Raw genomic sequence first — 25,312 nt, 5'->3', positions numbered from 1 at the left:
ATCCCATAGTCTTGATTTAATAGTGTGCTGTTTCGATCTGTAACAAAAAAGAAAGACTATAAGAGATTATTTGATTGACACATGACTCCATTTTTACCCATTCAGAAGATGATAATTAAGAATAAAAAATAAAATAATACATTCAAATCCAAATAAAACATCTTAGAAAGGAACAATAGTAACATTAAGAGGACATATTTAGATATGTTGCATTAGTTGGATGTACTTTAATCACTGTAGAGATATATTTTAGATCACTTAAAGTGAAGAATCAAAAGATCTCAGTAGTTTAGATTTCATACTTATGCTGCACCACCTGTACTGTAAAGTGATACACTGCATTTTGAGGTAGAGATTAAAAAAATGGGGTAAAGACCAATTAACTAATCTTTAAAACAACCAATAATCATAACATTCAAATATTCACTCATAGTATTGAACTGATTTAATAATAATAAAAAAAATACATTTTTATGGGCGCCTTTCAGGACACACAAAGTCAACTTACAAATGTAACAGTCATAAAAACACACTTAATATGAAAAATACAAAGAGTTTTTAAGTCTTAAGGATGTCAATTTTTGTATAATTATTCATGATAATAATAATCACGAAATAGTAGATAAACAAGTAAATAGGCTTGTAGGCTTATGTTGTCATCTTGTTCACCTGTGCATTGTCATCAACAATGAAATGACTGTAAAAGTTACACTGACAGAATGCATTGGACAATGTACACCTGCAAAATCAGTCAAAATGAATAAAAAGTGAAATGAAAAAAAAAATAAAACATAAAAAATATCTACTGTCTAAATGTATATATTTATATGTTTTATATATTTATGAATGTATTAAAAATGTGTATTTGTGTGCTCTTTACATACATATCCAATGTTATGTGCTACATCAAGGGATGTATAATGGTTTAATTTTACCACACACAAATTAATTTCCAGTCTTGGGATTACTGACAGAGTGGATATTTTCAAGATTCAAGATTCAAGATTCAAGAAAGCTTTATTGCCAAGAGAGCTCGCACACACAAGGAATTTGACGTGGTGAATGGAACACTGGTACTTACCAACAAGACAGTAAGGACACAACAAGACAGTAAGGACACAACCAGACAGTAGGGACACAACAAGACAGTAGGGACACAACAAGACAGTAAGGACACAACAAGGACAACAAGACAGTAAGGACACAAAAACAGTAAGGACACAACAAGACAGTAAGGACACAACAAGACAGTAGGGACACAACAAGACAGTAGGGACACAACAAGACAGTAAGGACACAACAAGACAGTAGGGACACAACAAGACAGTAGGGACACAACAAGACAGTAAGGACACAACAAGGACAACAAGACAGTAAGGACAACAAATCAAGAAAAAGGCACCTATAAATAAAATGAATTATAATTATTATTATTATTATTATTATTATTATTATTAATATTATCATTGTTATTATTATTATCATTGTTATTATTATTATTAATACTAATATTATTAATATTAATATTAATAAATATATAAACTTAGACACAAATCCCAAAAAATAAAAATAAAAATAAAAATACTATCTGTTCAAAGAAAGGTATAGAAGTACTTTTAAATACATTAAATAAGTTAAATTAGCCTAAACCAGAGTGCACATGTTTTATATGAATAGAATAATAAAATATGTTATGGAATAAATTACAATATTGCACATGGTTGAGGTATTGCGCCAGAAATCAAGTATTGCGCATGTACGTGATATATCACAGGGGGTCAATATACTTGTGCAAACCTAAAACAGTGTGCTGTTGTTTCCTCGGTGGTTTGTTGTGGCTGACAGTGAAGCTGTGATCACACAGGAGAGAAGTGAGCAGCCTGCTCGGAGCCACCAACAGACATGAGATGGAGCCTCACGCCTGCAGTTCCCGGAGCCGCCGACAGGTGGTGTGTGTGCTGCATGCAAAACATCGAAAATACAAACTGTGCCTTTGCTATGTTAGCCACCAAGGAGCTTCTCAACGTTAGCTAGCAAATAAAACCATCATTTTTGATATTTGGAAAATGACAGTTTCTGCAGGAAATTGACGAAATCATCCTCTTTGCAAAACCCCTCAACGTTTGGATAAATTGGTTTCAATCCTTCTATGATTTAAAACGAGGTAAGTTGTAAAATGGCGGATAGCTTAACGCTACGTTAACATCCAGGGAATGTGTCATTGATGCTCCTGTTTAGGGTAGCACATACAGGAACTGACATCAGTGTAAACAAAGGGACATTCACAAAATAATCTGTCTTTTTTAAAGTTTAAAGTGAAATTTAATTATTACAGCTGATGTTCCTTTAGCTGATGCTGCTGCTAAAAAGCTAACGCAGTTAACGGCTATGCTCGTCGAGCTACATGTGATCTGACGCTGTTAATCCTTTAAACTCTCAAATGAATGTTTAACCTCACGTTCATAGCTTGTGGTGAATACAGTTTTCAAGTAGAAGGTCCAAATGTACCCAAAGGGAGATTGTCTCAGCTAACATCAAAGAGATTTGCTCGTGTTAGCCGTGGAGCTGCTGAGCCGTCGTAGCAAACAGGGCTCGTCAGGAAGAGACCAGTCTAGGCAGGAGTCTCCTCAGAAACCTCTACAGAGGGGTTTGTAGTTCAGGGGTGCACAACTATTATGCTACTTTAGAGTCGACTTGTTTCTATCAAGTTTAGAGTTTACTTTCCCAACTGACTCACGTGATAATGTGAGCGTTACATCTACGTTACTTGGCTTGGGAAGTAACGTTATCCGACGTTGGCACACACAGCCTAGTCCTAAATCAGGATCTGGTCTAGTCATATCAAAAACAACCATGTTATATTTATACTGCAGTTTGGGATTTCCTGTTACAATGTGCTAGTGTTGTGTAAACACGCCCCCAAGCATTTCCTTACACTGTATCTGCTGTTAGGAGACCTGATATTTTCTCTCGTCAAATAACATTATCACCTAATGACATAAATCATGGTCTCAGTAAACTCTGATACCGTTTGGATACATGGGTGGAAAGTGCAGTGTTAAACTTCAACTCTCCAGCTATCCACCATATGTGGAGGAGCACACACACACACACACACACACACACACACACACACACACACACACACACACACACACACACACACACAGGCGCCTCAGCTAGTGTGTTATTGACGATAACAGCATGTCAGTCTTGTTGTAAGTAAACTCAAGAGCAGGGACTCCATAACTTTCAAGCCTGTGACCCCCCAAGTATTGGTTCCAAAGACTTGCGACCCCCCACTGTCCCTCAAAGTGATTTAATGTGGCTTCATTTAGTTGGTCTGGAGAAAATTTGGCTACCTATATGAGCATGTGTCTGTGTTTCCTGTGCCTTTATGAATTAACCTACTGCTGCTGATGCTTTTGATAATTAACTGTTCACTAACCCTAAACTTAGGAGTCATGTGGCAAAAAGAAAGGCAGAAAACTCATTACATTTTCTATTTCAAGGTTTTATTTCAATGTTAGCTACTGTTTTGTTGATATTTTTTACCATAATGGGTCAAATGTACTATTCTTAGATAAAACCTTCTTGAAGACATCTCACGACCCCCCATTTTTGTCTCGCGATCCCTCAGGGGGTCCCGACTCACACTTTGGGATCCCCTGCTCAAGAATACAAAAGCTTATGCAGTTTGTCATACACATAGACTGTCAATAAAATGGACAGCGTCGCTCTGCATTTTCCCATTGAACGGTTTTGAAGCCAAAATACCCTGTCCCTGAACGCTGCCATCTTGTAAATTATTCTGCCGCCAGAGTCTGGGCAGTAGAGAATTTCTGTGTTGCCACGGTAATTTCTGTGCTGCCATGGTTACAAGCTCCACCCTACAGCGTAGCGTCCCAAGGTCCCATGGAGTTTCCCTCTGCGGCAGCTGTCAATCAAAGTAAACCCGGAAGAAAACCCTGTTTTTTAACCTCTAATAACTAATGAAAAGGAAACTTTTCAGAAAAAGAGGCCTTGAACACAAAACAGTCAAATAATAACTACATATCACCACAGCATAAGGATGTGAGAAACATTCTTACGACGTGTATTTATTTTTTGAAGTTTGACTGCAGCCCCATTCAAATGAATAGGGTAGACAGATTTTTTGACGTATACTACAGCCAGCCACCAGGGGGAGCAGTTTATGTGGAAGCTTCACTTTCAGCCGAGCGAGCTGCACCCCTGGTCATATAAAGGGGAGTCAATCAATCTATTTATTGTGGCAGGGCAATTCATTACCCTTGCCTGCAGCTGTATGCATTCTAATATTAGCTCCCCTATGACGGTCAGCAGGAACCTAGCTGAAGGATTACTGTAGACCAGCAGAAGGTTACATTGTGGCCTCAAGAAAAAAAATAGTATACATATAGTTGAACTCTGGATTAAGAGGTTTATTCTATAAAGTAGTGTGTAGACAGGAATGAGGTGATTAAACGTGTATCTTTTAAATATATGGAAATATGTTCATTGATGTGTAGCGCCATGCATGACTCGGCATGTTCCATAGTTAGATGTTCTTGTTGTTTACACTATTTATATGTGATTACTGAGGGTAAAACACAGTACTGCAGAAACGACCTAACTATTAAAAAAAAAAGGTTTTGAGATTAGACATAGGATCAAGAAACTCAAGTGAATCCGTACTTTCTTTTATACCTGTACAATAGGGGTGTCGAACACCAGGCAAGTCATGGTATGATACATGATACTTGGTGATAACTACAATATCCCAATACAGTGATGGTGCAATGATGGATATATTGCAAAACAACCATATATGAATACATCAACATTTATTAAATGAAAAATGTTGAATGCGCCATATTTTTTCAATTCAAATATTTGTATAAAGTCCCTCGTATCGTATCTTGAATTATATTGCACAAGTCAGGACTAAAGTATAATGCGGTATCACAGTCTTGTCCCCTACTGTACTGTCTTGTAGCATTCACACAAGGAAGGGAGGAACAGTGGTCTAGGCTGATATAAAAATTGATTATACCAGTTTTCTGTTTTCAACCCCAATATTCATACCTTGCCAGCGGTTTCCACAAGCCCCAGCATTTGGCCAAACAGCAGACTATTCACTTAATGACAGCAGGCTTCTAGGGGTGTAACGGTTCTAAACATTTTTGGTTTGGAAGTTTCGGTTCGGTACATTTTTAGCACAATAAGGGAAACAAATTGTGTGAATGTGTGAACCTTTATACCCCTACCTACTTTTTCTATTGTTGATTTAATAAAACATTGTCATTGTCATTGTCTGGGTTATTGTCATGACGGTCTGTGTCACAAAAAATACCAGTGAAAACAACGTGGCGCATGCACAGTAAGCATTAGAAATTCTTCCAAATGTGCCACACAGACGGGCATTTATGAGCACCCCTCCAAATGCTCACTACTCCATATATTTGTGGTACGCAGAATTGTGCTCTAATAACAGTGCAGTGTCATTGTACTGAATCTGCACTGGTAACATCTTTTGATTTCATCCCTAGTACTTAATATCTTAGACTGATAATCTCTAATATGTGATTTATTTAGACTCTCTAAACAACTTCTGATCATTTGATTCAAATGTAAACATTGCAAAGTCAACATATCAGATGTTGAAACGGACAGATTTCATTGTTTTATGAAGAGTTGAAAAAAAGATGGGACAGGGACAACAAAACACTGAAAATGATGCAATGTATAAAAACCCACCTGCAGGATCATCTCCCAACTAATTAGCTTAGCTAGCTATTCAGGTTAATTTGCAGCCGGTTAGTAACATGACTATGGAGCCAAAATGGTGACTTTAATGTTTGTTATTGAAAATAAAACTTGGCATTGAAAACACAACCTGAAACTGAAAAAATTGTAATGGGCATTGAAACACTTGTATTGTAAAAAATTGTAATGGCATCAAAATAGCTATTGGCATTGAAAAAGTTAAAATCACAAACATCAAGGGTTATACTATTTCATTTCTAAAAAACTTGCATTCTAATATGTTTTTGAATAACAATCATATTATATATACATCTTGAGAAATCTCTGTACAAAAGGGACAAGACTGAAAACCAGTCCTGGATGGCTATGATCTCTGGGTCCTCAGGCAGTACTGTTTTAAAAACAGACATGACTCTGGAGTTGAAATCACTGCATGGGCTCAAAACACCTGTCTGTGAACACTATGTCTCTGCGTCCACAGATGCTGGTTAAAACTGTACCATGTAAAGAGGAAACCCTATATAGGCACAATCCAATACTAGTGACCTCTCTGGACCTGAGCAGATGGTCTGAGATGAAGTGGAAAATCATCCTGTGGTCTGATAAATCAAAATTTTACGTTCTTTTTGGAAATCATGCATGGTTGCCTGCTCTAAAGAGGAGAGAAGGTGATGCCTTTTTGTAGGGAAGACCTTCAACATATCTCAGTGTATTTCATTTCTGCTGTATTACAGCAGCATGGCTCTGTAGTAAAATCTAAACTGGTCTGCCTGCGGTTCTGACTTGTCAACCGTTGAAAGAATTTGGCGCATCATGAAACTAAAAATATGGCAAAGAAGACTCTAAACTGTGGAGAAGCTGAAATTCTATTTCAGGCAAGAATGGGAAAACAATTTAATTTAAAACTGTATAAACTGGTCTCCCCGGTTCTCAAATGTTTACAGAGTGTTACTGAAAGAAGTTATGTAACACAATGATGAACATGCCCATGTCCCAACTTCTTTGAAACATGTTGCTGGTATTACATTTTGAATTTGCATTTTTAGCTTCAACATTTGATTTGTTGCCTTAGCACTATTTTCAATTATTTATAAAGTTGAATTGTTTTGCATACAATAAAATTCCATTTAAATTAAAATGTTACACAGGGTCCAGACTATTTGGGAATTGATGTTGTATTATAACTAATAATTGGCCAGCCGGTCGACCATTTACTGCATTTCTTCCCTCTGTCTTCCCTCTCTCTACTCTCCACATTTCCTGTCTCTCTTCATCTGTCCTATACAATAAAGGGGTAAAAAAAAAAAAATGCTTTAAACAACACAATATGTTTATGAGGGACCAAATTTGCGAAATACTCAGGCCGAAACTGAGATTAAAGGAGCTGAACTGAATTCAGTCAATGTTCAGTTTATTATTTGCAGTGCCTTTTAAGGCGTTGCAGGTTTTCTTATTTCATAACATGGTTTAAAAGGAGGCCGTCATGCACATTTGGTCTTAAGAATAAACATGCGTCCTCCTACTTGTTTCCACTCTTACTCAGGGATTTCAGTGTTCACAGGTACATGATTCATAAAAAATGTAGGGCCTTGCTTTTAGTGTATTCATATCTGACGTGACCTAACTGAGTCGCAGCAATTTTTTTTGCCTTCACATAAAACACAATATCTCTGCGTGATCATCATTTAAACACTGGGTTCATAAATCTTCTGTTAGTGTGATGTGCTTTTTCTGCTGTTGAAACAGACATATTCTCTTCATCCCTTGTTCTTGAGTACAACAAATGACCCTGAATGTATCCCCTGTATAATGTATAGTTTATTGCAGCCACTGTCAGGGCTTCATTCATCAACTAACTTCTCTCTTTTTTTCTTATTTTCAAGGTGCAGCTGAGACGAAACCTTCTTATTGGGGTCCAGAGCAGTAGAAGCACCTCCTCCAGCATTTCCAGAAAATGTTAAAGAAATGATAGCAGCGCAGGATTTGCACGCAGAGTTTCAATTTCCTCCGTAAGCAGTGCACGTCATAAATATTTAAATTAAACATGACCTGGAAAAGTGTCTTTTGTATTTGTCAGTAGACTTTATGTTATCACTGTGACTGTCCACTGTATGTTATATTTGAAGCCTGTTAACTGTTTGTCATGACTTTCTGTGCTATGAACAGGGAGGCAGAATCTCAGCTGTCTTCAGATACCGACCTTGAGGATCCTGATGGCAAACATGCAAAGACTGGAAAGGGACTGGTATGTTTTTCAAAACTCATACCCCGTGCCAATCCCAGCATGCATTTGGTGGAATGCAGTTATTACGCCTGGGCTGTTTCCCAGTACAGCACAGCGCTAACACATGGTGTAAACAGTGTGATATTATACAGCAGCTGTGACTGATCGGGAAATGAGTTATTGCCACATCACTGTCTTCTTCACATGTCTGTATTATGCTTCAGTCTCTCACTGGGACTGATTCTCCTTCTGATAAACTGATAAGCTTTTCACCATATTAACACCCAGGATGGGATGCTGTAGGGATGTTGTAATGTCACAGTGATTTGCTTCAGTGTTGGTCATTTTAATGTTGTGGGAATGACGGCCCAACAGCTGTTCTGAAACAACTGCTAACAACAGCAATCAACCTCTAGTTAACATTAACTTAACATTCCAGTTTGTTATACTTCCAGGCTTTAGTAAATGTTGTCAAGATTTCTGTTGATGTTCCGTATGAATTCAAATCTTTTCATTGGTGTTGTGTAACGCTATTAAAATGATACTAGCTAGAAGCCAGGTAAATGCTGGTGTTACGCCAGACATCCAGCAGATCCATGACCAATCTGTCTCTGCTAAGCTGAGGACTGGTTCAGTGTTCCCGCGTCTGTCAACTACCACCGGCTGTGTTTTCAGAATGCAGCATGGAGCAGTATTGCTGCAAAGCTGGAGTCACGATACTGAGGATTTCCCGTCATAACCACTGAATCCACAGTTTTCGGTCTCTATGATGAGCCTCCCCTCCTCCATGTTGTCTTTATAGGTCCCCTAAAACCTCTAACCTGTTGACTCCAGGCCTGGCTTGGCTCATTATGATGGGTTTTTGCTGTACTTAAGTGAAATACTATCAGGCACACATAGTGCGGCCTGACTTTCTGTCCCGCTTGATTTGCTCTGTGCTGATTGATGCGTCGTGCTTCCGGCAAAAATAGAAGTCTCGCGTATCTGCTGCAGAGGGCTGCGGATTGCCGGAGCTGAAACGGAGCCAGAAACCTAATGGAGCGAAGCCAGTGGAAGCACAGACATTGACTGTGGGGGAACAGAGACGGACCCAATACAGATCTGGTGGAAGTTAGTCGATGGCTATGGCATAGCTATGGCACTATGTTACATGGTATCTAAGATACTATATACGATACGATACGATACGATACGATACAACGTCTAGCTGCCTCGTTAATGGTAGAAATTAAAATAAACAGCAATTTACACATACACAGAAAAGAGCATATCAGTGATAATCACAATTGTTTGAATATGGTGACAAATTTCAAAGAAACACTTAATTTTTTTGTAGACAGAACTTGAAATCCTAGAACACAGCACATCGACATTTTAACTGTTTGAGCTTCCCACCCTGAGTGTGAAATCACAGGGAATTCACAGTCTTGGGAATATGGTGAATTGTAGTTGCAGACTCAGTGTGCTTAGAGTTATGATGTGACTAAAAATCCAACACAAATCCAATCACACGTCTTTGTCCCCAACAGTCTGCCCGGAAAGGGAAGAAGGCGCTTGGAGACAAGGCCAAAGGTGGAGGAGCAGGGAGGGGTGGTGGTGCTGGTGCTGGCTGGGTGAATGGCCATCATCAGGAGAATGGGGCGGACAACATGTCTCTGTTCGAGGTGGTTAAAATGGGGAAGAGTGCCACACAGGTAAGGAGAAGATGTGTTTCAAAATTCCTTTTCTTTTCATGTCATTGTGTTGTAGCTGTACACTGGGATTTTATACTGGTTTGGTGATTGTCTAAATTCTGCATTAACACTTTATTCTGCAGTCTGTTGTTGATGACTGGATTGAGGCTTACAAAAACGACAGGGATGTTGCTCTCTTGGATTTAATCAACTTCTTCATCCAGTGCTCAGGCTGTAAAGGTAAATATCTGATGTGGTTATGTGCCTGAATGCAGTAGTGCCTCAAAGCTTATTAAAATGCTGATCTTTAAAATGCTGCTTTTATGTGATTCTTTACACAGGTGCTGTGAGTGGAGAGATGTTTAGAAATATGCAAAACTCTGAGATCATCCGAAAAATGACAGAGGAGTTTGACGAGGTGCCACAAGATGTTTTTTTACTTTCATTTATTAAGTAAAAATAATCTAACCGTAAATCAGTGTAAATCTCAGCATGAGAGAGTTGCAGAATTAAAGGCAAATGAGCAGTGGTAAAGACTTGTGATCCTACTAATGTGAATTTTTCCCCTCCTGTCATCAAACAGGACAGCGGCGACTATCCACTAACTATATCAGGGCCACAGTGGAAGAAATTCAAGACAAGCTTCTGTGACTTCATTGCCGTTCTGGTGCGTCAGTGCCAGTACAGTATCATCTATGACGAGTACATGATGGACACGATCATCTCCCTGCTCACTGGCCTGTCTGACTCACAGGTCAGGGCATTCAGACACACAAGCACACTAGCAGGTCAGTTTGAACACGCATGTCTCATTTTGGGTTTCTGCTTTTTCCACGGCTATCTAAATGCTGTTGTTCCTTCTCGAGTGTTCGTGAATTTTTGTGGTCTCTCTCCCAGCCATGAAGTTGATGACAGCCCTGGTGAACGTTGCTCTGAACCTCAGCATCAACATGGACAACACGCAGAGACAGTACGAGTCGGAGAGGAACAAGGTTGTTGCAAAAAGAGCAAATGACCGGTTGGAGCTCCTGTTACAGAAGCGGAAAGAGGTACAAAGAAAAATAGATTGTCTTATACTTTCAACTAAACTTTGACTTTAACTCTCAACAGTTTAGTGTAAAATATTGAATGAGACTACATCAAGAAAATCATACTTACAGAATATGAAATAATATTTGAGGAGTACACCTAAGAGACTTTAATCTGATATGATTATGCCTTATCTAAAGGAGTTCAGAGTTTAAACAGGACACTTTAAATAACTACAGAGACCAACTTAATGTAGGATTATCACCTTCACCATGTCTTATCTTATCATCATGGCCTTTCAATTTACTAAACTTAGACTTTACAGAGAACTTGATGTCACTGTTATTGCAGTACAGTGAAATACAGTCAGGAAGTTATTAGGAAATTTAGGAAATGGTCTCACTCTAACAGCTGCCAAGGGTTCTGTATACAAGTCGCTTACAGTATCATCCTGTTTAATACTTCGTTGACAGTTACTGCTGAAAGCCCCCCCCGCACACACAATCAAACAAAATCACACACACACTTATAGTTGCATTAATATTAAGGCTCTAATAGGTTGTTTGCAATAACGTCATGCCAGTGACGTGTGGAATTCAAATAGGGGTCAGGAAGAAAATTTCAGAATGGATGCAACAGAGGAAAGCCTGTACTGTGCTGCTCTAGACACCGTAATAAGACAGAAAAAAATTCTGGATTATGTCTGAAGACAACCTACTCTCATGAGGACTTCCGATTTTTTAACTGACCCGAGCTTATTTCTGAATGTGTCTGCCGTTGACATCACTAACTACCTCTTCCTCCAGACTTCAGGTAGCTACTTAAACATAGACATATTTTCAGCATACATATATAACTTTAACTTACCCTGGACAAAGTGGTCACTACACACACGGGCATAATCTGACTCTGACCTCCTGACCATAAACGAAGGTTTGCTATCCACTGTTTCCTCGTTTTTCAGAGGTTTTTTTTGCATTTTCCCCCTTGAAAACAACTCCCATTTGGACACGATAAACACTTGTTGACTTCTCTCTGTTTTATCGATTAGGCAAACCATAAAAAGCGCGAACCGTAGACATTTTTCTTGTGTTCATGTCTGCGCAGACTGCTGCAAATCACTTCCTGACCCCCATCCTTATTTCGCGCCACTGCCACGCAATGGAAATTACGTCATATGCAAACAATCTATTCTGGCTTCATCAGTTTACTCTTGGTTATTGTCTGTTTACGTCGCACATTGTGTTTGTGTTACATACTGTCAGCTTTTTTGGCATCACCCTGTATAGTCCAGCTTTTGCATGAAACTTAATTTACATACTTATATACTCTTTAGTTTATACAATCTTTGTTTGATTTTAAGGATCGTTTCATAACAGAGTAAGATCTGATGTCACATGTTTCCATAACTTATCCTATTTATATTGTTTTGCTGCAAAACACCTAAAAAATACCTTAAAGAGTGAGCTGACTCGACAATAAACCCAGATTTGAGTCTGATTGTTGAAAGGAACTAATCCACCCTCTTGGTTAAAAGTTATTTGAAAATATGAAAATTACCAATAAGTTTTGGTTTGAATTATTGTTTTGTGCAAAGTCCATTTGCGCTAATGAAAAACTTTCTTTGTTTTCCAGCTTCAAGAAAATCAAGATGAAATCGAGAACATGATGAACGCAATCTTCAAAGGAGTGTTTGTTCACAGATATCGGTATGTGAACCCTTGACATTATATTTGTATCATGCTACTTGTATGGGACCTGCTGGAGTTTCACTGAGAGGCCTCTAATTCCACTTGAGCCTTATCACATCAAGTCTGCATCTGTCAATGTTTTTATGGCTTGTTGGCGCCCTCTATTGTCAGATCAATGCAAACACCAATATAGTTTCATTGTGAGAGTGACTGTCTGTGTGTATTTAAGGGTATGTTATCTAAATGTAATCACTTCCTGTGTTTGCAAAGGGATGCCATCGCTGAAATCCGAGCTATTTGTATTGAAGAGATTGGCATGTGGATGAAGCTGTACAGTGACGCCTTCCTCAATGACAGTTACCTGAAGTATGTTGGCTGGACCATGCATGACAAGGTGAGCTAACAGAGGAGCTATGTTGAATAAAACCAAACAATGTAGCTGAAGAAGTGAGAGGATGTGTCATCAAGATGTTGTCAAGGATTTCTTTATAATATTTAAAGTTGAATTAGTGATTTTAAAGAGACAACCTTTAGCTTTCAAACATGATAAATACTTCATGTGTTTCTTCCGTGACTGCAGCAAGGTGAGGTGCGACTGAAGTGTCTGACGGCCCTTCAAGGTCTCTTCCACAACAGAGAGCTGGGAATACGGCTGGAGCTCTTCACAAGCCGCTTCAAGGTGAGTCAACAGCCGCAGCACTTCAAGATTAGCCACTAAAAATCTCCTTTATTACTGAAATGTAAAGGTTTCACACTTTCTTTAGTGGCTGAGGATTAAAGAGCAGCATATTGACCAAAATGAATCCATGCATGATTGGACCAGATATGTGACATCAACTTGATTATATGCTGTATCTAAAACTTAATCTCACTCTCCACAGGACCGCATTGTGTCTATGACTCTGGACAAGGAGTATGATGTTGCTGTGCAAGCCATTAAACTTCTGACTCTGATCTTACAGTGAGTAACATCCCCTGCTCTTGACTTTTATTGCGCCCTATCATGCAGCTTTAAATACTTGACACTCATAACAACAAACATAATAAACACGCAAAATCTTTGCATACATTTACTTCAAAAACACATTCTAAAAGCTCATCTCCATCAATAACTTATGTGTTAAACTGAGGCTGAACAAAGCATTACCACTTAAATATCTACATTTCATCCAACAGGAGTAGCGATGAGGTTCTAACTGCAGAGGATTGTGAGAGTGTGTATCATCTGGTTTACTCAGCACATCGACCCATCGCTATTTCAGCTGGAGAATTTCTGTTTAAGAAGTAAGTGTTTCATTTGATCTTCTTCTTCCCATGTTACTGACACCTTTAAGTGAAGTCAGTATGTGACTGAATGACGAGGTGAGGACAGTAATTGTGAGCTTGAGTTTCCCTTAGCTTACATGAGATTTATTGAGTGTAGAAAACTGACATGCATTCTGTCTTAGATTATTTTAAATGTATTCAAATGGACACAAACACATGCATTAGGAGATCTGTTGAAATATGGAAACTAACACTGTACAACAGTAAACCCTCACAGTATATCCCTTAAAAAAAGTAGTACTGCAAATTATGAATTTAGTTCTCATAATACAGATTCGCTGTTTCCCATTTCTCATGTTTATCCAAACCCATAGTTTTCTAAAAGGCACAGCAGACAGAGCAGTTGGATATTCCCCTTGCCTGTTTCAGGCTTTTCTAACAATCTTGTCCTTTTCTGCTGACTGAAGGCTCTTCACCCATCAAGGTCCAGTAGAGGAAGGACTCCCCAGAAGGGGGAGACAGAGTCTCAATGGCAGCCTCATCAAGACCACTGTCTTCTTCTTCCTGGAGAGTGAGGTAATACCATTTTCTGTCTCACCTCTTGATTTTAGCCAAAAACTCTTGAAAGAAAAATGTCTTTAAGATCTTAAGAAGTTATTTTTGTTAGAGTGAAAAACCTCTTATAGACTCTTTTAAAAGAGGAAATGTTTCTTTGTTTCTGTATGTTTTAATATGATTGAACTATTTGATGTTTTACAGCTCCATGAACATGGGGCCTACCTGGTGGACAGCTTGTGGGAGTGTGGGTCAGAGCTGCTGAAGGATTGGGAGACCATGATCAGCCTGCTGTTGGATGAGCCTATACCAGGAGAGGAAGGTCAGGGTCCACTTCTTTCACACAAATACTCAAGTCATTTTTATGTCTTTTCACCTTCTTGTTTGAACCTTTTTTCCCCCTGTCAGCTGGGAATGTGTCTTCATCACACTGTCAGTAACTCCTTGTGTCTGTGTGCTCAGCCTTGACTGATCGGCAGGAGACGGCTCTGGTGGAGATCATGCTGTGTGCTATTCGTCAAGCGTGTGAGTGCCACCCTCCAGTGGGCAGAGGAACAGGGAAAAGGGTGAGTGTGGGGTCGTCATGCTCTAAACACAGAGGATTAACTTGTGTCTGGATGTTTTCTTGTTGTTAACATGTTTTTTATGTGTTTATGGAAAAGGTCCTGACTGCGAAAGAGAAGAAATCCCAGCTGGATGATCGGACTCGAATCACAGAGATGTTTGCAGTCGCGTTACCTCTCTTATTGGCGAAGGTGTTTACTAGAGTTGACTTGTGTTTATACATATATGGACAACAGTTTGATTCCCAAACATAAACCCTAAATACCTTCCTTTTCTTGTCCTAGTACTGTGTTGATATTGATAAGGTGACCAATTTGCTACAAATACCAAAGTACTTTGATCTCGACATCTACACAACTGGCCGGTTAGAAAAGGTTTGTCCCTCTCTTTATTCTATTGTTCATTACTCAAGTTGTACAGTGTCATTCCAACCATGTCACATGCTTTCACTTTCTTCTAAAGCATTTAGACGCCTTGCTGCGCCAAATGTGGGAGGTCCAGGATAAGCACACAGACACTGAGGTCCTGGAGGCCTGCTCCACCACCTACCACTCTCTCTGCAACGAGGAGTTCACCATCTACAATCGTGTGGACATCACCCGCTCCCAGCTTCTTGATGAGCTTGTAGACAAGTTCAACAGACTCCTTGAGGACTTCTTGCAAGAGGTAGAAGATTTTTTCCTTTTAATGGATTTTGCAGAATGCCAGGTGTTTCAGGATTACATGGGTTTCGTCTCTCGTTCGTTCAGGGTGAAGAACCAGATGAGGACGATACATACCAGGTTCTGTCGACCCTCAAGAAGATCAGCGCTTTCCACAAGTAACCCAGTTTACATGTGTGGAAAATTTGACCATTGACTGGAATTATGTTTTGTGTTATTTATTTTTTTGGTCTCTTTGCTTACAGTGCACATGACCTCTCCAAGTGGGATCTTTTCACCAGCAACTACAGGCTACTCAACACAGGGCTGCAGAATGGAGACATGCCTGAACAGGTATTGATGCCCTAGCTACTCTTACTCATTTCAGTAGTGTCCCTGATATCAAACCAGAAATATTCAGTCATATTGCTAAGGTTCAGTTAAGTAGCAATTTCTTCAGAACTTCCACTTTGTGCCGTAAGATGATTTTAAAAACAACATGCAAACAAAGCACTTGGTTAAAGTAAGGGTTGAGCGTTGTACCAGTTTCAGTAGAGTCACTGCTGTCAAAATCTTCTACAACAAGGACTTTGCAATACCGTCCTCATCAGTTTAAAAACGTATTTTTTTCAAGTGCACACATATTCACAGAGTCTTACTTTCCCCAACACAAATGAAGCTTGGTGGCAGGCAAAAAAGCTATCATAACGGAGTGATTTGTGACCCACAACAACGTAGATTGAATCCTAGCCTCTTGCTTGTTCCACTCTGACACTTAAGAGCAGAGCCATGCTCACTACCAAAGGGTGCTTGTGCCTTTTTATTTCCAAGTTTGGAGGGGTGGTAGCTTTGAAAGGATGTGTGCTGTGAGATCGCAAGAATGCCATTTTAAGATTCTTTCCCGGCTGCCAGATGAGGCTGTAAACTTCCGCCAATATTGAGGATTTATAATTCTTCCAAACACTGCTGGACTTTTTGATTTTTATTTAGACACAAACACAGGACAAAGACACATTTTTTTTATTTTTTATTTTTTGGATAGGATAGCTTGAGTGAGACAGGAAGTGTGTGGAGAGAGAGGGGGGAATTACATGCAACAAATGATGACCGTAGCCTCCCCACCAAGCTGCAACCCCTAGTCTCAAAGTATGAAGCCCATGCGGAAGTGTTATAAACTGCAGTTAATCAAGAATGTGCTTGAGGCTGGCTGCAGAAACACCAGAAACCACATAGACACCAATTCAAAAAAGACGATCTTTGCAGCATTAATAAACATGTTTACAGCCTGGGTTAAAAAAAATGGCATGGCTCTACTCTAATTTCTCTATCAGTACACACTGTTCCGGGGGTGAATTTTTCTTCTAATGCGACGGATCAGAAGATATTAAGATTATGAGTTTTGCCTAAATAAGGACATGACTGACTTGATTGACAGCCGGGAACACATAGCTGTTGGCTAGGAGGCTCAAACCCCGCCTCTTTACGTCACACTTTGGTTGAGTTCCGCATTACCAATATGGCTGCCACAGACGACTGGCTTCAAAACAGTGCTCATGAACATATGGGGGACGAAAAAACTGTTTCTTTGGTCTCATACACAGACATGAGTTGAGTATGGCCCCGCTTAATGAATAAACATGTGTGATCTCTTTTTTTAAAAACAAGTGATGCCATCTTAAACTAATAATACATTTATCTTGTATCTGTAAGGTTGGCATAGGGGAGGCATATGATTACTGACCTGCTGCATTACAATAATTAGATTAAGTGCTGTGTGTGTGGATGTGTGCTCCAGTTACCTGACTCCTCTGAGTATCCTTGCTGAGTAGATTAAAAGCAGACTGCTTTATATGGTGGCTCGTCTGAGGTGTCTGCTTTCTGTCCCACAGATTGTGATCCACGCGATGCAGTGCACACATTACATCATCCTGTGGCACTTCGCAAAGGTTTCAGACAGCAGTTCAATAAAGGTATTTACACATTGATCATGATACAGTTTTCGTTGGTACACCTGACAAAGTCTGCTCATAAGAATAGGTGTAAATAGAATATCATTAAAAGGGAACATTTTAGACCACTGTTTGAGATATACTTTACACACTTGTGTGACAAACTGATCATGTGTTCCTTTCAGGGTGATATGGTGACCTTAAGAAAGCAAATGAGAGCTTTCTGCTTAATGTGTCAGCGTTATCTGAACAGCATCAACACTGCAGTGAAAGAACAGGTGGGAGAACACTGATAGGACTTTCTTTCTTGTCTGACTTTTCTTTTGTTCTTCAGAAATTGTGGTTTGTCAATATTGTACTAAAAAGTCTGTGTTTATTCCAGGCCTTCACCATACTGTGTGATCTAGCACTCATCTTCAGCCATCAAATTATGTCTTCAGGCCGGGAGCACCTGGAGCCTCTAGTCTATACACCAGATGTTTCTTTACAGGCAGAGCTGCTTCACTTCATTCTGGATCAAGTGTTCATTGATCAGGACGATGACAACAACAGCACAGGTTAGAGTCAATCACATCTTATCAACAGGATACAATGATATTTTAAATTATTATTACTTTTAAAAATCTATTTATGTTTTCAGACGGGCAGCCAGATGACGAAGCCAGTAAGATCGAGGCTCTCCACAAGAGAAGAAACCTTCTAGCTGCCTATTGTAAATTAATCATTTACAATGTTGTGGAAATGAACACAGGAGCTGAAATTTTTAAACAGTACATGCGGGTAGGTTTAAACTCTTCTATAAAATCAATTGAGTAGAATTCCTCTCGCCCTGCTCTTCTTTTTAACAGACCTTCCCCTCCCTTTCCTGTTTCTCCTCAGTACTATAACGACTATGGAGACATCATCAAGGAGACGATGAGTAAAACAAGACAAATTGACAAAGTACAATGCGCAAAGACACTCATCCTGAGCCTGGAGACGGTGAGATTCTTCAAAAGACAACTTTTATAATGTGCTTTTTTGTGTTTTAAATTGATAAGGCTTTGGTGCATAGATCACCTCTCAGTTAGTGAAATCAACTGACCAGAAATGTGTCAAACATGCTTTTTGCAGTTATTCAATGAGATGATGTCTGAACATGGCATTAACGTGGACCGCTCATCGTCGGCCTTCTGCGGCATCAAAGAGCTTGCACGGCGCTTCTCGTTGACTTTTGGCTTGGATCAGGTGAAGACCAGGGAAGCTATTGCCATGTTGCATAAGTAAGTAAAGGCGTACAGGCTTTATGTATGCAACTCAGTGTTGTATTTGTTCTATTAGATTAAATCATGTTCTGTGTTTCTGTGTTTGTTCCAGGGATGGAATAGAGTTTGCCTTTAAGGACCCTAGTCCCCAAGGAGAAGGAAGCCCTCCTCTTAATATAGCTTTCCTTGACATCCTGAGCGAGTTTTCCAGTAAACTAATGAAACAGGACAAGAGAACAGTGTAAGTTTGAGCCCCATAAATGCTGTGTGCCATTATTTTTGTTCTTCGGTGAACATAGTGTTCTAAAAGGTCCTAACTGTCACTTTTGTCATTCTAACGCCTCTACAGTCACCTGTATCTGGAGCGGTTCATGACGTTTCAGATGGCCCTGCAGCGAGAGGACTGCTGGCTGCCCCTCATTTCATACCGGAACTCCCTACAGGCTGGAATGGACGATGACACCATGTCTGTCATCAGTGGGATCAGCAGTCGAGGCTCCTCTGTCAGAAGCAAGAAGGCTAAACCAGCTGCTGCAAGCAAACGGAAACTACCTGAAGGTGAGCAACCAGAAGTGTATGTTTGAATGACTTTGTGTGTACTATCTGATACCTGCTCAAGATATTTTATTTGCCTCCAAACAGTCATACATGTGTGTTTATAACCTTGGTCGGTTAGTGAGGTGTTGTCATTCTGCTCAGCCCCTTGTCTGCAGAAGCAGGTAGCTCTGTCACTAAATAATTTGTGTCTCTGTTTCAGAAGAGAACAGCTGCAGCAGCAGTGATGCAGTTTGGATGAACCGTGAGCAGAATGTGCAGACGCCAGTGATGATGCACTCGCCCCACCTCACCTCCACTGTGCTGAGGGATCCAAAGAAGATGAGACCAGAGGACAGCTACACCTATAGCATAGCAGCAGAGCAGCATCCCCATCAGCCATTGACTCCTCAGCCACAGCAGCAGACCCACCATCACCATCAGACTGCTGTTGATTACAAGTATTAAAACCTTTATTACATATTTGATTTTTTATTATTATTATTATTAGCAGTGTCTAGTATGATTTTGAGTGACGTCTAATACTGAGCACTGTTTCAGTACCCAGGTTACTTGGATGTTGACACAAAGGCAACAAGCTGAGGCCCGTCAGCAGCAGGAGCGGGTCAGCATGCACTACGCCAAGATGAGGAACCACATGCAGCAAGCCATGTGAGATGAAACACCTTCAGAGAACATTGCAAACATCTTAACTCTTAAGAGTTTGTTATTTCTGCTAACATGCATCTCTGTGTTCCTCTCAGTCGTCGGGGCACTGGACTCATGGAGGATGATGAGGAGCCCATAGTTGAGGATGTGATGATGTCATCAGAGGATCGTTTGGAGGACATCAATGAGGGCATGGATTTTGACACAATGGACATTGATCTGGTAATTTTAAGCTGAACAGATTCTCTGCCACTTTTATCCAGAGGAACAAAAACATCCAATGTCAGCATATTTTAGGTTAATATATTGAATTGTTGGCATATAGAAGCTTTTTAGCACAGACACCTGTGAACGACAATCCATAGGCATCAATTTTCAGTTATTTTGAGTAGTGTTTCTATCATTCCAACTTTCAGTCTGTTTTGACTCTGGTGGATTTTTTCTGCAGCTATGTGCTTTTTCAGACCTTCCACCTACTGATGCTGAAAAATACTTTGAGAGCAACACAAATAAAAAAAAAAACAGTACACAGTGATCTTGAAAGTGGTATTCTGATAACACACTGTCATGAATTACTTATTGTTCCAAAGAGAGAAGTTAATTCTGATTCCATGCACTGTAAGTACAGACAGCATCCTGTGGTGGAACAAATATTTAAAGCAAATGTAAAAGAGCTTCTCTCCCACATAAACTGTTGTTATGATCCAGTTAACTCTCTAAGTTATTTTTATCCAAATGTGGTTGTTTCCCTTTGGTTCCACTCTGAATTTGAAGATAAGCATGAATGTGAGCATTTGATAACCACAGCTAGTGAAGCAAATGTTCTCTACTTGACCTTTTCAGCCCTAAAGTTCAGAAAGCCATTTTACCTCTTATGTTGTGTTAAATTGTTCTTAACTTTTACCTTTCAGCCGGCATCAAAGAATCGAAGAGAGAGAACTGAGCTAAAGCCGGACTACTTCGATCCATCTTCCATCATGGATGATTCAGTAAGGATTTTCCACTTTAATTAATATGTTTAGTCCTTTATTTAAAGAAAATAGTAAATGCGATTAGGGGTGAGCCCGACTAAGGATTTGCTTAGTCGAATCTGATTCATCAGATTTTGCCTATAGTCGACGAATAGTCGAATGTTTGTTGTTTTTCCTTATTGACCCAAAGTCTGCATGATGGTGACCGCATGACAATATTACGCATAACCATTTACAATTAAGAGACTTGTAGCTTAAAGTAAAAGGGACAACAGAATATTATAAGTATAAAACTTAGATTTTTTAAATCTATATTGCAAAAACAACGAGGTGATGAAGAGAAAACTCAAATAAGGCCGCCATCTGTTAAACATGGAACAACGCGCCACTATACAGTAATGAATCAGGAGATATTTAAACAGTGTTCACACAGCGGAGAGCAGCACTGCGGAGGGTAGTTTGTCCAACTTAAGGCTAAACATTTGTATAATGTTCATAATCAAACCTGAACCAGCTAAAGGGTTTCTAAATCTCTGAACAGTACCTTTTAAAGCAGTCTTTCATCACGTCTTTGTCCGCGTGAGTCTTTTCAAATTGTACGTGAGGAAAACCATCATGTTTACGGGCAGAAGTGCGCTCCTTGCTTTGTTGACTGTAAATCCTGTCTTTGAGAATATCCTCTCTGATGGCGTGGAGGTGGATGGGATGCTGTGGATTGTTTTTGAGGCTTCGGACAGCTTTGGGTATCCCTCCTCGTTCTTTTGGCCCCGTACAGTTTTTGTGTGGTCCGGTAATCCTTGATCTCACAGCCCTCTTCATGAAGCTGCTCCTCATCTTCATTACTATTTTTAGGATCAACTGAAGTTTTCTTTCCTGACATTTTGAGCTACCATGAACGTAGAAAGATTTAAAGGCCAGCTGAGGTACGTCTGCTCCACAGGTCCCCACTAAATGGTCCACCTTTAATTACCAGGGGAGATTTAGTTACCACTTAAAGGAGATTTAACACTTCAAGAGCTGTTCTCAGAATTACATTAAATAAGTCTATATTTATATAAAAATAGGCTAAATGAGACACTATTTTTACAGGAAACAGGAAAATAATGTAAAATTAGACATTGAGCACCCCCATGGTTTGAATGGAATGATCCACGTTTCATATGCAAATATTGGACTATGAGATTGGCAGTCGACTAAGGCTCGTTAGAACGAATCGTCGAATATTCTACTATTTGGGGTCACCCCTAAATGCGATATTTAGTATTTTTGGTTGATCATATTGCAATTCTACATGCCTTTTATCTGGAGTTTACTCATAACCATGGCTTATTATTTAACCCTCCTGTTATGTTCGTTTCTCAGTAACAGCAATAATCTTCCAGGGTCAATTTGACCCAGTGCATATTCAATTATCCAAAAATGTCAGAACCCCAAAAAATCCCAATACATATTTTTTTCTAATCTCATTTTTAACTCCATTACTAACCATTTAAATCAATATTTAGTTCATTGGTGTTCTTTAATTCTCACAGATCATAGCTCAATGAGGATAACTCACTCATTTTTCATTAAAATTCATGTTTAAACTTATTTAATGTACATTGGAAAGTCCTAAATATAGATACAATAGTTTTACATGACATAGATTTTTGTTTATTTTATTTTACATTTTGAATTTTTTTCATTCTATGAAGTGATGTTGATAAATTAACACAAGACACCTCTTCTGTCACATGCTGCCCAGATGTTTATGCTGCATTTAGCTGGTTTGGAAGGCATATATTGCCCAAATCAGACTTTAAAAAGGGTCAATTTGACCCGCAACTTTTACCAGTTACAGTATGACTTCTCTAAATACATGGTAAACAACATGCTTCAATACAAAATTATCACCGCCTACTGGCTGTATGCTTCTGAAATGTTTCTGTCTTTCCTCTGCACTGAGGACAGCAGTGAGGATGTTGTGATGACAGGCGGCTGCAATGGCAAAAAAGAAAGCTTCAGATTGTCATCACATGTCTGTAAAATCACCGTCCAAAAATACCTTTCAGAATACTAAGGATTTTATGTGTCAGAAACCAGAGGACACTTTCTCAATCCCATATTCATGTTGATGCTTAAGCGTTTCAAACATGATAAAATTTGTTTTTACTCTCAAAAACTGGAAAAACCCAATGTCAAAGATAAATTGTACATTTTAATGTTGCCATAACAGGTTTTTTTTTCTGTCACTCATTTTGAGATTTTTTGTTTCTGAATCTGTGTGAATTTGTGTCTTTAGGTTCTCAACGTTCCAATGTTCTAAAAAAAAGTGGATGGATCAAGGAGGAAGTGTAATGAAAATCTTTGGAGGGTAACAATGGATGACTGTTCTCAGTGAAAATCAGGATGGATGAAATGGACTACTAAAAAGGGTTTTTGAGACACCAACGTTTGCCTCTTCGATACTTTGTTAAAATTTTGGGGAGAGCCTGACTTTAATTTTTTCTGATATTTTCGCAAACCGGACTTTTGTCACACTGCAGCAGAAATGTAATGTATGTAACACAACGTAATGTGAGCTTCTACTGAGGTGAAACACATTATGTGATGGGTGTGTGGTAAGAGGACAATAATAGACTGGATTTTAAATGAATAATATATACCTTTAAACTTTTTCATTCAGCAGACAAACTGTCTGATGTAAATACATAACGGCCAATATACAGGAGGGGTGAACACAACATCACAAACACCAGTGAACAGAGATGTAAGCCCTGCTTGATACAATCACACCACCTTCTTGATGCTTTAAGTGTTCAGCTTTTGAAGACTATCAACGCACTGCATTCTGTCATAGAGGTGTGACTCTAATTCAATAGTCATTTTACAGCCATATTCTTAGAAATGATTCAATCAATGCCTCTCTGACGCAATGTTAACTCAAATTGAACACATTAAGCTTCTTTAAGACTGTTGAATTGGCCTGTTTTACATTTTAAAGGTGCCAGTGATGTTGCGTTCACTGTCCATACTTTAAAACTGTAGACTGCGGCATGGCATGTAGCCATATATGAAAACATGTACACAGTAAATATAATGTGAATTGGCGTCTCATACTGTTCAAAGGCCTCGCCACAAACGATATACGACATTCTCAGATTACTTTGTGATGGTATTTTTTAGAAATGTAATGTGTTCTGCTTTTATACCTTATAGATGACTTTGATTTATAGATATTTTGTAATGACAATCAAATGTAAATTAATGGTTTCTAATCATGTTATTTCACATAGATGCTGAAATAATCCTTTTTAATGAAATTGATTATGTTACTATAGATACAGCCAGCTGTTTGTATTTCCTTTTCATGTCTCTACAACGATTGGATGCATAAGTAATGAATAGCTCAAATGTAGGAGTTTGACAAATTAACGGCTGCATCTAGAACTATTTTTTAATATTGGGAGCATACACAGTGTCATACATACACTTTTAAATCCACCTTTAACATATAATCTCTCCTATACCTTGAATATTTTTCTCCACTGTATAGTATCTAATAGTACCTGATAATACATCATGCCATATTTGCAGTCTTTTGGGGAAAGGATTTGAACAGCGGTTGGGAAAGGTGTGTGCTGACTTGTTTACTGTTTTCTTTTTTTCTTTCTTTTTTGGATGCAAGTGTGCAGAGGAATTTTCAAAATGCCAATTTATTTGATGTACCACTGTTGGTTGTATAAGAGTTATAGAATTATTCTAAAGTACAAAGTTTTAGAATTCTCCGGTCTACTATCAAAGCACCAAAATTGTATATTATACACTTACAAATGTGTAATACATTGTGGCTCAGTACTCCCTTTGTGTCTGCAGGTTCTGTTTTCTTGAGATTTTAGGGAAAGAAATATAATGTAACTATACAAAGTAAACCTTCTAATTTCGAACCTCCAATATAGAATAATGTTTTGTTTGTCTTTCAGTGAATTGATGAGATATTTTTTTCTTCCTGTGTGTCGGCCTGGTTGGCAGATTCAGATTAAATGGAAAAAAGTGTATTCATATTGTAGTTAGAAAAAAAATCCCCAATTTCATCAGAATCTCATTATAAACTGGAGAAACGGATCATATGGTCTGAAACATTAACCATATACAGTTCATATTATCATGTTAGGCAGATGTTAAAAACACATTTTAGAATTTCCTGTAAATCTACATTTATTGTGTCATCTGGGATCTTTTCTGTTTTGCATTGAACTGCTGAAAATGTGCATACATCTGTATGTTTACACATATTTAAATATTTGTGTATTAAAATTTGTGTATTTATTTTGTTTTCAGAGTGTCCATTGCATCCTTACAGATAAGCTTTCCTCTCTGGAGATGTATCATAAGCAGAATAAACCCTCTGTAACTAGGGTTGCCAACTGTCCCGTATTAGCCGGGACATCTCGTATATTGAGCATCTCGTTAATTGTTACAGCAACCCAGACATAAGAACAATCAAGAAAAAGTTTCAACTAGTAAAATAAAATAAGTAAAAATAAAAATAGGTAA

The 25,312-nt window shown here is 38.8% G+C and overlaps 1 protein-coding gene across 2 annotated transcripts; it reads left to right on the top strand.

Annotated features, from left to right (window-relative positions):
• The first annotated feature begins 1,847 nt into the window (after positions 1–1,847).
• Positions 1,848–25,084, top strand: LOC117812849 (cohesin subunit SA-2-like). Of its 2 annotated transcripts, none has more exons than XM_034683822.1 (34): positions 1,848–2,164; positions 7,650–7,775; positions 7,933–8,011; positions 9,520–9,684; positions 9,807–9,903; positions 10,005–10,081; positions 10,247–10,451; positions 10,561–10,712; positions 12,328–12,401; positions 12,654–12,777; positions 12,964–13,062; positions 13,265–13,344; positions 13,560–13,667; positions 14,117–14,225; positions 14,409–14,526; positions 14,667–14,770; positions 14,867–14,959; positions 15,053–15,142; positions 15,231–15,434; positions 15,518–15,588; positions 15,676–15,763; positions 17,299–17,379; positions 17,544–17,636; positions 17,741–17,915; positions 17,999–18,138; positions 18,238–18,339; positions 18,472–18,620; positions 18,715–18,843; positions 18,952–19,160; positions 19,363–19,597; positions 19,698–19,808; positions 19,901–20,027; positions 20,717–20,794; positions 23,058–25,084. In XM_034683822.1, the coding sequence occupies exons 2-34, from the start codon at positions 7,732–7,734 to the stop codon at positions 23,079–23,081; spliced, it is 3,834 nt and encodes a 1,277-aa protein (XP_034539713.1). In that variant the 5' UTR covers positions 1,848–2,164; positions 7,650–7,731; the 3' UTR covers positions 23,082–25,084. The 2 variants fall into 2 exon arrangements, with proteins under 2 accessions (XP_034539713.1, XP_034539712.1); XM_034683821.1 differs by having other exon boundaries at positions 1,859–2,164; positions 19,360–19,597.
• Positions 25,085–25,312: the final 228 nt, after the last annotated feature.

This window comes from Notolabrus celidotus, chromosome 5 (assembly GCF_009762535.1).
Source record: "Notolabrus celidotus isolate fNotCel1 chromosome 5, fNotCel1.pri, whole genome shotgun sequence".
NCBI lineage: Eukaryota > Metazoa > Chordata > Actinopteri > Labriformes > Labridae > Notolabrus > Notolabrus celidotus.
The sequence above is the reverse complement of the archived record's forward strand: the minus strand, read 5'-3'. Positions and strand labels throughout refer to the sequence as shown.

Bases quoted from the DNA above. Each gene is read 5' to 3' on its own strand.
- LOC117812849 (XM_034683821.1), top strand. From the start codon at position 7,732: ATGATAGCAGCGCAGGATTTGCACGCAGAGTTTCAATTTCCTCC. The intron at 13,668-14,116 runs GTAAGTGTTTCA...TGCTGACTGAAG, and splicing joins GGAGAATTTCTGTTTAAGAA to GCTCTTCACCCATCAAGGTC. The intron at 20,028-20,716 runs GTAATTTTAAGC...TTTACCTTTCAG, and splicing joins ACACAATGGACATTGATCTG to CCGGCATCAAAGAATCGAAG.